The sequence below is a fragment of the Bos grunniens genome, chromosome 8, assembly GCF_055505025.1.
Source record: "Bos grunniens cultivar Pamir isolate PY7600 chromosome 8, Bosgru_T2T1.0, whole genome shotgun sequence".
Taxonomy (NCBI): Eukaryota; Metazoa; Chordata; class Mammalia; order Artiodactyla; family Bovidae; genus Bos; species Bos grunniens.
Genome location: NC_141172.1, coordinates 98,931,871 through 98,945,356, shown reverse-complemented (window position 1 = coordinate 98,945,356; position 13,486 = coordinate 98,931,871). Strand labels below are relative to the sequence as shown.

Sequence of the window (13,486 nt, the reverse complement as noted above, 5' to 3'; positions counted from 1 at the left end):
CTCACTTGGTTAGAGCTTCCATCGGGTATTTCCATGCACTGGAAGACTCTCAAAAGGATGTGGCCTCCTGGTTTGTCTCAGCCTTTCCCGATGCTACTGAATCAGTCTTCTCCCTCATCCGCTTGCACAGGGGCTGCCAGAACCACCCACACAGCGAGCTCATGGGCGGAGCTCAAGATGCTGCTACCATCTTGGGGGGTGCATTTCTGGGCAGTGGTCAATAAACAGGCTCCAGGGCCCTGCAATTTGGGTTCTGATCCTGGCTTTGACATTCTCTGTGTTGGGCTCTTTAAAACATGGATAATCTAGACGTTCCTCCCCCATTAGCTCATCAGGATTAAATGACATCATCTGTGTTAAAAATGCACTTGAGTCTTATCGCTGAGTTGGTGCCTTTGGCTACTGACTTAACTTCACGCGGTTGGCGTTCCCTTTCTTCTACTACCTGTTCCAAATAAATGATAAACTAACAACAAACAACTAAATACATTCCTTCTGCTCATGGGGAAGTATGTGTGTTATTTTATATTTTATTATACCAAATCTCTACGACCCACTCAAATCTCTCTCTGGGGAAGTGTTCTACAGCTCCTTGGTTTACCTGCTCCACCTGTGTGCTTATTTGCATAAGTACTCCTTCCACTGGCTAGAAATTGTTTATGTTAAACCATTAACTTGAAGTTAAGAAAAGAAGCATGACACACAGGGCCTTGCTGAACAGAAGGTGGTCAAGAAATGGCAATTGTATTATTATTCCCTGGAATAACCACTCACATTCATCCTGCCTCAGAATTATTTTGCTTTCTCCTAAAATTCCAGCTTTGGGAACATCCCTACTGATGGAATGAGAGCCTGGGAGTAGAGACACTTGTCAACATTTGCTCCGCTTTTGGCAGGAAATAGGATGAGATTCATCTTTTCTCATTGATTAGTCTCTGGACTCAACTGGAAGATTCAATTAAAGCACTCATAGTTTCTGAGTATTTTATTCCCTGGAGGTGGCAGGGGGAAATCCCACCAATGATCACGTGACATAGGTCACAGGACATCGGTCCTTTTCAGAACTTAAGTGTGCAAAGGGCAAAGTCTTCCCTCTGATGACTGAAACTTAGGGACACTGACTTTTTGGCATTGTCACTTTCTTCCAAGAGACGACACTTTGTAAATACCTGCTGGATGGCTGAATACTCCAGTCATATCTCTGCACCTGGGTCTGAGGAGCTGATGGAATTGATGCTGGGCCGAGCCCTGGCCTTCAATTGAGTAAAGGAGAGGATACAGAAGGTCGTTCAAGCTCTTTATGTTTCAGAGATGTTTCCTCTTGTCCTCACAAGGACAAGGCAGCAGGTAGACAGGAATGGGCGGCTCTGGCTGAAGATCATCAGCTGGCCCCTGCATGCCAGGCCCTTCACCTGCACCATATCTAAACCTTACAGCCAGCCCCTAGAGCAGAACTCATGAGCCCTCTTTACAGATGAAGGGACCAGGGTGTAGACTGAAGAGTATTCAAGAACCTACAGGTGAGAATCTCCTCTTGGAGAGGCGCCCAAGTTGGTGAAGAGATAGAGTCATTGCTCTTCCTCCTTCACATCTCCAGAGAGACTTCAGGAGGACTAGGCTCTGGGAGCAGGCTCATGAGCTCCTGAGGGCCCCCTGAGAACCCTAGGAAGGTGGCAGACAGACTCAGGGTTTGCAAATTTTGGAGAGTATGCATTAGGTCAAAGCAGGATACAGAACAGCTGACATGGTCACAAGCGCCTCCACCCCCCCCCCCCAATTCCCTCTCTCTCTCACACATACACAGAGTTAATTTGCTGTTAGAAAATCTGCACTAAGATATGTTCGTTGGGCAGAATCATTCATGAGAATCATTTACAGTTTCCCAAGTACAGGACAAACTCAATTCCACAACTGCACGGGCGTAAGAATCCCAGAAGGCTGGCTAGACCCTTCTCAAAAATCCATTTAGCCTCTGCTGGGAATGACCCAGCCTCACGTGGCAAAGGGTGGCCCAAGTGTAAGCTGCTACTGGCTCCCTGTTCGGAAAGCGAGCCCTTTCATGAGGCCCAGCTGTTCCTCAGGCATCCAGACAAGCTGGTCATGCAAAGGCAGAAAATGTGACAACTGTTGGAAACCTTCAGCGGCCACTGATGGGAGCAATGGAATGCTCTCTGGAGCAGCCACTACATGGACAGTTAAAGCAGCCTATTATTCAGTTTATATAAAACATCCACCAGCTACATGGCACCAAGAACTGAATATCTCCATTCTTACCCAGTTCATGACATACTGGCCACACTGCCTGGCCACAAACTCTAGAAAACAAACAACTTCACTAACCATCAAAATACACACACTCAGAGGGAAAGGGAAAAAAAGGTGGGGCAGGAGGGGGGAAAGCCTTCCTGAGTTCTAAACACCAAGTTCAAAGATTGCCCAACAGACAAAAAAAGCTATAGCATTCAACAATGCCAACAAACGTCTTTCTCGCTTCAGCTGTGAAGTCTCCAAGACATTTAAGATTTGAAGACTTTGATAAAGAGGGTCTCAGAGCCACAGAGACCACATCAAATGCTTCTTCAAAAAGAAAAAGAAGAGCCTGTGTGCATTTCCCAGTGAAGAATCCGTCCAAAGGATTTTGAAAACATTTTAATATACTTTGCTTCCAAAACATTACACGCTGTTTCTCCAACAAATTCATATGTGTTTCCAGGGAACTCCTGGACAAAAAAAAATTTACTTAGGTAGAAGAATGTCTGGAGATTCTTTTATGCCAATATGTTAAAGGAGCTTCTCTTTTAATTGCTATTATTTCATAGAGCAGCAGTAATCATTCCTTCATCTGCAAAAGAAATATATAATCCAGCTGCGGTGGCCCTAGTAAAAATACCACATCTGTGGATCATTGGCAACACTGGGGCAGGACCACTCAAATTTAGGCAGCCTTGGAGAGCTCTCCTTTATACTCAAGATGCACATTGGGTACACTTTTCTGAGAGTGCACTTAAACTTTGCCCAAACTGGTTGTTCCTTTGTATGCTGAAAATAGGTTGAGGAACCACAGATAAGAAGGAGGCTCTCTTGGAATATTATTCCCAGGACCCAGTTGTTCCAAGAAGTCCCCAGACCTTCCTCTCACCCAAGGTGGTGGCTTTGTGCCAGTGCCCTTGTCAATTTCAAACAGAACAGGGAAAATGAATACTCTCGGTTTCAGGGAGGAGGTTCTACCGCGTGGCTGGCAGCGGAGTGGACTGCTGGTTTTTCACTTAGCAGACCAACAGCTTCCGCAGAGAGCGTGGAAGTCACAGTTTTTGGTGACCGTTCCCGCCTTCTCCAGCATCTGAAGTCAGAATATTAGTGAGCACTGGGTGGTAATATTCTAGGAATTGTCCCCCCTCCCGCCCCATGCTTCTCTTTCGTCTTTCCCCAAAACCCAATAGCAAGCATCTTATTTCTAAGCCAGTCTTCCACATTCAAATCCCCAGCCCAAAGCGCGCCCTGGGGCTTTCCATCTACAGACTATAAAATAAAACGCAGCGTAGCTGAGCCTTGACAGACTTTTATCCCCAAAACACATGTCCTGTGGCTACTGTGCTGGAATGTCGACGGCCCCGCCGCACTCGGGGTCCTTTCCCATCCCAGACAATAGAGCAAGAAAATAAAATGAAAGTGGACTTACTGCTATGGCTTGCAGCCTTTCCTTGTGCAATTCCGCCTCTGCCATCCTGGAGAAGGGCACACAGCGAGGGAAAGAAGAAAGAAAAACAAAACACACGCTGTAGTCACCCGAGGAAATTGATGGGCACCCCGGGGGAGAGCTTTGCTAGAACCCCACGGAAAGCCTACGGGCGGCCGGGGATCTGCTCCGGGGGTGGCGGGCAGAGCTGTGCGCGCGGCTGGCTCGCCCGTCTCAGCGTCTGGCCCCCGCCCGGCCCGCCGCCTGGCTGCGCCCCAGCGCTGCCGCTCCCTGCATCTCCCGGCCGCCGGCCGCGCCAGTCGGGGACGTGGGCCGCGGGCAGCCGCCGGGAGGGCGCGCTCGCCCCGCGCTCGTTCTCCGCCCTGACGTCTCCGCGCCTCGCTCCGCCCCTGGGGTGTGGGGGACCCGCGGCCACGGCCCCCGGGCGGCTCTAGGCGGGCGGGAGCCACCCGGGCTGAAGCCGCAGGGAGTGGGGGCTCCCCCAGGAGCGGCCAGGCACCGCGCGTGCGGGTGGGCACCCGGGGCGCACGGGAACCGCTAGGACGCTGGGTTGGTGCGCCCAGGTGGACACGTGCTCACTGGGGACCTGCAGACCTCAGCCCAAGGGCCTCAGGTAGAAAGCCCGGCCCCAGCACGTCCTGCCTTCTGGCTCGTGTCAAAAGCCTGAACTCGACATGGGGACATTTCCCACTGGGAAGGGCTACCTTGCCCACATGCCTCAGATGGCAGGATCCTCGGCGGTCAAGTTGGCCAAGGACAGCGTACAGCTGAACATAGGCCATCCCTCTGTGGGGTCAAATGTGGGTTAGAAAGACAACCACGAGTTTGTAGGTGCAGATTTTGTAGTTATAGGTGCTTCTTTGGCCAGGTTTGACCACTTAATAGCTGTAAAGCCTTGGGCAAGTCATTTAACCACTCTGAACCTCAGTTTCCTCATCTGAAAAGGGAAGTGCTGAATGAGATAAAGTATATAAAGGTCCTTTGTAAAGGGCAATCTGTTCTTAACATTATCCTGCAATGTTCTGGGCTGAAACACTGAGAATTGTTACTTATATACTCAGTCTCTTAAAGGAAAAGTAGGATCTGGTCATTAAAATATTTTACCTCTTCTTTACTAAAACGGGAGACCTGGGTTCGACCCCTGGATTGGGAAGATCCCCTGGAGAAGGGAATGGCTACCCACTCCAGTATTCTGGCCTGGAGAATTCCATGGACAGTATAGTCCACCGGGTCCCAAAGAGTCGGACATAGCTGAGCAACTTTCATTTTCAGTTTACTAAAACAGGAGACAGTACTAAAGTGCATCCTTTATGCCACGCCCTGGGCTGGATATAAGAGATGGAGAAGATCCAGTCTAAAAGGAAATAAAAGGCAAAAACAAACAAAATACCTCCTACCATCCAGGAGGAGGCTGCTAGAATTTCCAACATTCATAAGCAAACTTTCCTTCATAAAATGAAATAAACATAAGGAGGTAGGGTGGGGGAGAAACCAGTGTGACCTATTCAAGTGCTTGATCTGATAAATGTAAGACTTAAGGCATTTTTAAAGGTATGCACATCAAATTTCTTTAAATTACCTCTTTCCTGGGAAAATTCTTACAGTTTCTACTAAATCACCTTTTCAACGTTCAGGGAGGTTTCACCTGTCACTTGAAGAGCAATTACTACTCTTCCCAAAGACTGAAGCAGTTTAACTGATTGATTGTTTTCCCTTTCTTTTTATAACAGGCATCGGTGGAGCTGTTTGGGTCATAAATCCAAGCCAACACCAGATTTGACATCCCTCTCCAGTATATCCAGAACTTCTTTCTGGCTAAGACCCATCACTTTCTTCAAACACTGCATTTTCTCTTTACATCCAGCGCCATCTCCAGAGGACAAGTCTTTTGAGGGTGTTTGCTCACAGATAAACAAAGCTGTCAGTACTTCAGCAGAGTGACAGTGTACCCAGCTAGAGCAGAGAATAACAAGATGAGCAAAGTGAGACCAGAGAGGTTGAAGGACTCAGTCAAAGTCACAGAGCTGGGATTTCAGCTCAGCTCAGACCTCCAGAGCCCACATTCATAACCACCAGGCACCAGGCTCAGCCAGTCATATGAAGAGGAGGCAAGCCTCAGTGGTGAATAAGTGGTCCTTTCCCCTCCAGTGATACAGATATTAAAAAGGAATTAGAAGAACACAATGACGTGAATGGACCTAATGTCACTGAACCATACTCTTAAATGATCAGTTTTATGTTACGTATATTTTACTATGATAAATTTTTAAAAGGCATGATGGAAGGTGAGATGCCAAGCCCCCAAAGGGCTTAGACACCTTTGGGAAGTGACCAGTTTGAAAGCTTTGCATCTCAAGATAGAAGAATCAGGGAACATGCATCTGGCTGTCATCTACATTGCGGTTCTAGCTCAAGAAATGTGAATGGCCAGAGTGAGAAAACAGAACAAACAACAAGAAGAGAAAGTCCAGCAAAGGAGGCTGAGGAAATGTCATCTGAGGATGAAAAGGAAAAATCAAGATGGATATTTCTACGAAAAATCACAATGGGAAAAAAAGGTTTTTCAACGGGGTCAGATGGTTTGGGGAGGTTTAAAAAAAATGCTGCAGACCAAGAAGAGCCTTGGGCAGCCAGGAAACCATGGGTGGCATGGGAAGAGCTGTGTGTGTGTACAGGGCGAGCTTATAAGCAGTGACAGAGAGTTAAGAATGAATGAGAGGTGGGAAAGGAGCATCCTGGAGTACAAAACACTCTTTTAAGGTCTTTGGATATGGAAGATAAGGGCGTTGGGGAGACCTGGAAGCAGTCTATGGGAAGCAAAGGCAAGTTAGAGGGTTGTTATATGAGGTGAGACTTGAATGTTTCAGAATCAAAGGGAATTAGGTATCAGGGAAGTGAGACCAAAGACATAGTCAAAAGGGAAGATAAGAGTTAGGTCTCAGATTAGATCAGAGGGCATCCAAACACGCTCTGGTGGCCAGGTTAGCCTTGGAAAGAAGGGAAAATGAAAGAGGACAAAAGATGGAATGAGTAAGGGTGAAGACATTTTAGTTGAAGGAGAGAGAAGTTGAGTGAGCATATATCAGAAGCCTAGTTTTCTCAGCTGATGGAAGTGTCTTTGGTTGAGATAGGTGGGACTTCAAAGAAATAGAAATGGTTGGTAAAGAAACTGTGGGATATGGGGAATATTAAGACATGATTCTTAATCAGAAATATGCATTAGAGTCTCCTGGGTCACATTTCTCTGGATACATGTATAGAATTAAATATCTATGGGGTGAGGTAGGGGTTAGGGATGAACCATTGAACTAATTGGGTTTACTAGGAATAGATAGAAAACTCTTTGACCAGTTGTGCTTACTTCCTCAGTGGCTTTCAACTGCCTGGGACCAAAGATATGCAGTGGTCATGTTCACCAAGTGTTGAGGACTGTCAAAGCAGCTATGGCAAAAGGTCAAAGGGGAGAAGAAATTCAGAATGCTCGACCCTGGGGACATGTCCAGGTGGAAATGGAGCAGACTCTTCCATATTTTTTGGCTGCCCAATTTGTGAAGCCCTTTCCATCTTTAGGGGAATTCCCATACCACAAGCCATAGAGAGAGTCAGAGACAGTTCCCAACACAGAAGCTGGGAAATGCCAGGCTCTTGCTTCCCAGGTCCCTGGAAGTTATGACATGGCACGCAATCGAGGTTGTGAGGTATGTGCACTGGCCAAGGGCCTTGAAGACACAGCATTAGAGAATTCTCTCAGGCTTCTGCTCATCTTTGGTCCTGCCCATTGCTCAAGCCTCTTCTCATCTTCCCAGCTATTCTTCAAACTACGTGATAAATGCACTTTCAAAAAAAAAAAAAATGCACTTTCAATTTATGCCTTCTCTGCTCCTAGCAACTCAAATCAGTTTCTGTTGCTTGTGACTAAGAACCCTAAGTGAAACAGGAAGACATGTGAAGAGTAGAGGGAAAACATTTTCTCCTCTTCCAGCACTTCTCCCCTCAAATCTCTGAATTTTAGCATTTTAAAATCATCAAAACCATTACAAACACAGACATTGCACCACTTCTTTCATAAACTTTTATTGTGTAGTTATTCTATACTAGACATGAGGCAATGGCTTGGTATTACAAAGAATTCCTAGTCTAGTGCTAATATGGATGACTTTTTGCCCTCCACACATTTGAAATCTCAAAAGATCTATTACAATGGGTGCATAATGTGTGTAACAAATCACTAGTTCTTGCTGGGACATTAAACCACATTGCATAAGCACTACCCGTATTGTTTGATGGTTTTTCTGATAGATGCTGTATTGCAAAGCATTGTATGGAGAGAATACAGAATGCTCGATTTGCAAAATAGATGCTTTGGTAATAAAAATTGCAGAATCTATTTTAGGGCATGAGTCCTTTGGGAACCACAGATGATCAAACCTATTCTCTGTGGGGAAAACAGGAGTTCTGAAAACTGAGAGGGAAATGACTCGCCAAGACCCACTGAGTGAGTTAAAGTTTTGCTGAACAGAAGCTAAGAGTGTGAAATTTCGGAGTAACCTGAAGCTTTCCTTTGACAAAAGTAATTTTCAAAGGAATGCCAGGTGGTCCAAAATGCTTGTATTTGTATCAGCTCTCTTTTGCCTAAGATCTGTGAGAATCCATGGTCATTCAAAACATATGGCTGCACAGAATCAAAAGGACGGGAATGGTGCTGAGAGCCCTTTTGGCTCCTGTGGTTGTGAACAATTTGGGGAAGTTGATGGGATTTCACGTATGTGATGTTTTTCTCAATGGGATTCAAATGACAGGTCCGTAGAGAGAGTCCCCATGGTGCAAGAAAGATAAAGAAGTTAGAAAACAGAGCTCCAGTGTGGGAAATAAACTAGGCGGGATGTCCCTTAAAGCATAGACTGTCGAAGCTCTCTACATAGAAGAATCACAATGAGAAACTGGAAAACCATCTAGAAATGAACAGTAGAACTTCCATTTGATGGCTTCCTTTTCTCTGGGCTAGCCTTGGGACTTGTTATTGTTCAGTCACTAAGTCATGTCCAGCTCTTTTCGACCCCATGAACAGCAGCACGAGCCTTGGCAATGTCAGCTGATCAACACTGTGAATTTCTAGAAGAAACCAAGGGCAATAAGGAGAGAATAGAGGAACAAGATCTGGATGGTTAGGGGTCATCCCACCTTCACCTTGCTGGGACATTCGGATGTTGATAAACATTTTGAAAAGTGGGATTAGGAGGTAGGTATGACACAGAGAAAAGGCATGAGCTGTAAAGACAAGTTAGAATCCCGGTACTGGGACTGACCAGTGGCACAAATTGAATTCCCTTAGCTCAATATCCTCATCTGTAATGGAGGAAAACAACTCTAACCTCATAGGGATATTGCAGGGAATCAAGATAGATTGAAAATTCACGAGACTGACCGCAGTTGGTGCTCCAGTGATGGCAGGTCCTAATTATTCCAACTGCCACTTCGTTAACACCGTCACAGGCCAAATCAAGTAAGTGACTTGACTGTATTTATGTTAGCTTGGTTTGTTTTTGTTTTTATGATGTAGGCTTTTCTTTTAAGAAAAGGGGTGAACTATCAATAGTCTTTAAGTCCCCCACATGAATAGGTACTTCTCTTTCATCTTTCAAGAGGAAGGATTCTGCTCCGTGTCATTTATTACCTAGAAATTTCATTACCAGGCTCTCCCTTTAATGATTCATAGACACCTACAGCCTTATGTTTTGGAGTGAGTCAATTTAATACTTATAAATAAGAAGGAATGACAAGGGAATACTTAAGAGGACACAAATTAAGTCCAAGGAAAAGATGGAAAGAAAAGCTTAAGTGTTTGGGAAGTGGAGTGTTTAGGAAGAAAGCTACATGCCCACATATGAAAGGTGCTCCTTGGTGTAAATGACTCAAGGTTTGGGAGTGAATTAGCTACAAAGTGGAAAACTCTTTGGGAAGTCCCATCTGGCTGTCTGATGCCAGTGGACACAATCAGGTCACGGGCTTCTCAGAGAGCTTAGGGGCCAGTCTAGTTTGCCTTAGAACAATGACCATGAAGTGCCCCGTCAGCTTCGAATCCTGTTTTGCAGTGTGGCCATCGACGCTTTCATTGTTAACCGTGATGTGATCACATCGTACTCATTCTGCAAGTCAGCACTGCTGACAAGACAGAGATTTTCTAGGGGGTTGTCTGTGCAGGAACAGCGACCTATCAGGTAAATCCTGTGTGCCCTCCTGTTTGGGGAATGAATAATGAAATTGGGAAAACCGAGCTTCAGCTCCTACCACTTATGTATGCTGAGCCCCTCTGATGCCCTTTGGAAGTCCAGCGATTCAATTCTGCACGCTGCCCCCCGCTGCCATTGCCCACCCTCCATACACTGGCAACATGGGTCCAACTTGGGTTTGGCCCCCTTAGAGCTGTTCTCACCGAGAGGTAATAGCCAGAAAGTCTCAAAAATTGCTCCTTCCTGAGGTCATGGAGAAGAGGGAACCCTCCTACACTGTAAGTGGGAATGTCAATTTGCGTAGCCACTATGGAAAACAGTATGGAGGTTCCTTAAAAAAAAACTAAAATTAGAGTTACTATATGATCCAGGCAGATCCAGATCAATCCCACTCCTGGGCATATATCTGGAGAAAACTCTAATTTGAAAAGATACACACCTTCCTCGATGTTCATAGCAGCATTATTCACAATAGCCAAGATATGGAAACAACCTAAAATATACATTGCCAGATGAATGGATAAAGATGTGGCACATATATATATACACACACACAGACACACACACAGCTACACAGATACACGGATACACACAGCAGAATATTGCTGTTGTTTAGTTGCTAAGTCATGTCTGACTCTCTTGCGACCCCATGGACTGTAGCCTGCCAGGTTCCTCTGTCCATGGGATTTCCCAGGCAAGATTACTGGAGTGGGTTGCCATTTCCTTCTCCAGGGGATCTTCCCAGTCCAGAGATTGAACCCACATCTCCTGCATTGGAAGGCAGATTCTTTACCCCTGAGCTACCTAGGAAGCCCACAATAGACTATAACTTAGCCATAAAAAAGAATGAAATAATGTCATTTGTAGCAACATAGTTGGATCTAGAGATTATCATACTAAGTGAAGTAAGTCAGACAGAGGAAGAAAAATATCAAATATCATATGATATCACTAATATCAAAAAAATGATAGAAATGAACATGTTTATAAAACAGAAACAGACTCACATAGAAAAAATTTATAATTACCAAAGGGGAAAAGAGGGGGATACACTAGGAGTTTGGGATTAGCAGATACGAATTACTATATATAAAGTAGATTAACAACAAGGTCCTACTGTATAGGACCTTATACAGGAAACTATAAGATATTCAATATCACTCAATAACCTATAATGTAAAATAATCTGAAAAATTATATTTATATACATGCATATACACATGCATACATATTACTGAATCACTCCAGAAATTAACACAGCATTATAAATCAACTATACTTCAACAACAACAAAAAATTGCTCCTTACCCAATGTAACCCTTCCAGCTGGGGCATCGTGGACAGACAGCCTTTCCTCAAAACAGCTCAAGGTAGAATGGGAAGAGCACCAGGCAAAATCTCAACACTAGGTCCTAATCCTAACTCCGCCACTTTCTGTGTGACCTCAGAAAAGTCACTTAACTGCTCTGAGCTGAAGTTTTCTATTTGTACACTGGGGAAGAGATAGCTAACTACCACACAAGGTTCTTATAGGGATGAAAGGAACTCATGAATGACAACATGCTTTAAGAACTAGAAATGCTCTCAGAGGGGCAAGGGCAACAGTCAAAGAGATGCCTTGGAAGTCAGGAACTCAGAGAGGTAAGGACTGGTCAGTGGGGTGGCGGCAGGGGTTGGGGGGGTTAGGTGATGTCTTTAAGACTGCAACATTCTCTAGCAGCCACCGGCTCGGCCCACCAGGAGAGGAGACTCGGCTAATAGATAAGACAAAGGAAGCTTCCAGGTGTCTGATGAGTTTCTACGACCATCAGATCAGTAAATGAAAATGTCCGATGCAACCCAAGGCTCTCTTTGACTCCTTTAATGTTCCTCAATCACTCAAGTGATTTCTGCTTTATCCAGTCAAATAGTTCACATCCTGATCTACATATTTAATTAGCTTTGTGGAATGCAGAGAATACGACGCAGGGTCTGAGCATGTGGTGGAAGCAGCAGAAAGAAGGAACCATAAATACTTGAATCTTTTCTGCCATCTGTATGTCAAACTTAGATTGGAAAGCTACCTGGTCCATGTTTACATGACTGTGCCCTCCTCTCTCATTCATTCAGAGCTAAATTTATCCCATGAGAGGGAATGGCATACTTGGGGAGGTGGGGGTGGAAAAAGAGTTGACGCAGAGGCGTCTGCTTGACTGGGAGCCAGGAGCTCTGGGGGTGGGGAGAGCCCCTCAGGGAGGCTCCGAGGATGGAGCCTGTGCTGACTTGACAAAGGAACGTGTGTTATGTTCTGCTGAGGAGGGAGTGAGCATGAACAAGACTGCAGATCCTGCGTTAGAGAAAGCAGTTCCCTGAGCTGCCCTGAACCTTTAGATCTGGCTCAGTCCTTTGGGAAATGGACACTCAGCCACTTTCCAGGCTTCTCCCCAGTGAGAGCGGTGTCTGTCCCCTGGGGAAAAGCAGTTGGCAGAGCCACATCGAAGGCACAGCTGAGCCTGCCTTCTCTGCTGATGTCACTCCCATCGTTTGGTCTCCAGGGACAGCCTTCTTGGGCTGGGCGTGGAGGACGGAGAGATTGCTGCCTTCTAGGATCTGAGCTGGATTCCGTGCTGTGCACCCGCATTTGGGTGTCAGACTGTTGGTGCCTGTGCTAGGACCCAGATGTCTCCTGTCGGTCCTTTATGATTTCCACTCAGTTCCTCTCTTTCCTCCTCTAGCTCCTCACTTTCACTCTTCCCTAAGTCAAGCCCTAGTGACGCCATCTGTTGCCAGTGGACAAGCCATGGAGATTGAGATGGCGTTTCCCGTGGCTGGAGAGCTCTCTGCTAGAATGGAAGATCTCCCTCTGTAGACAGGCAGTCTGTTTCCAGAGCTCGGTGCCCTTTTGGCATGGAACTCCTCTTTGCTGGGATGGGGGAGGGGACGCTCCTAGGGTTCGGGACGGTTCTCCTTTGTTTCAGTCTCAGAAGTCACTGTACATCTTTGTCAGAGCTTTACCCTACTCCTCCCCAGAGAACTTGACACCTTCTTCATCTGTTTGTCCCATTCCAAATTTGGTGCTTTCTCATACCATGAGCTATGCCTGGAATGCAGACTCCCCCTCCCTTTTCTAACTTCCCAAGTCCCCTCTTGTTGACTCCACAGCGGTCCAGAAATCCCACCCCCTCAGGGTATGCATGGTGGTCCCTTTGGGAAGGAAAAGTGGTTATCCCTCCCAATTCCTAACATAGTGTGTGACTAACAAATTATTTACTTGACTTGTCCCTCTCTCGGTTAACTCTAAAAATGATGAAGTCAGAGTCCTGAAGGAGATCTCAGATTCATCAGCATCCTACAAGCTACTACAATGATTGTTTGCATGTAACAAAGCTACTAGGTTGGCAGGAAGCATGGATTGGACCAACTGGACCTTACATCTCAATTCTACCACTTAATGACCTTGAGAAATGTACTTGACTTCTCTGAGCTTAAGTTACTCTTACTCTGTCTGTAAAATGGGAAAGATATTAGTATCCATCTTACAAGATTATCATAAAATCAGGTGATTATACTCCAGTGATGC

At 45.7% G+C, this 13,486-nt stretch overlaps 1 protein-coding gene and 1 long non-coding RNA gene across 11 annotated transcripts in view; one reads left to right on the top strand and one right to left on the bottom strand.

Moving 5' to 3' along the window:
- The window catches only part of PALM2AKAP2 (PALM2 and AKAP2 fusion), a 522,805-nt gene that overhangs the window by 382,407 nt on the left and 126,912 nt on the right, over positions 1-13,486 (bottom strand). For 5 of the 9 annotated variants that reach the window (XM_086315907.1, XM_086315905.1, XM_086315912.1 and 2 more), the window contains one exon: positions 3,680-3,725. In XM_086315907.1, coding sequence (XP_086172033.1) covers positions 3,680-3,724 — 45 coding nt within the window. In that variant the 5' untranslated portion in view covers position 3,725. Of the gene's footprint in view, positions 1-5; positions 258-3,679; positions 3,809-4,401; positions 4,428-13,486 lie in introns of those variants that run through there. The other 4 variants (XM_086315904.1, XM_086315911.1, XM_086315914.1 and 1 more) reach the window with 3 other exon arrangements.
- Positions 4,016-13,477, top strand: LOC147367778 (uncharacterized). Of its 2 annotated transcripts, XR_015132110.1 has the most exons (3): positions 4,155-4,310; positions 5,428-6,255; positions 7,067-13,477. It is a non-coding gene; the product is annotated as an uncharacterized LOC147367778 (long non-coding RNA). The 2 variants fall into 2 exon arrangements; XR_015132109.1 differs by having other exon boundaries at positions 4,016-4,310; positions 5,428-13,477.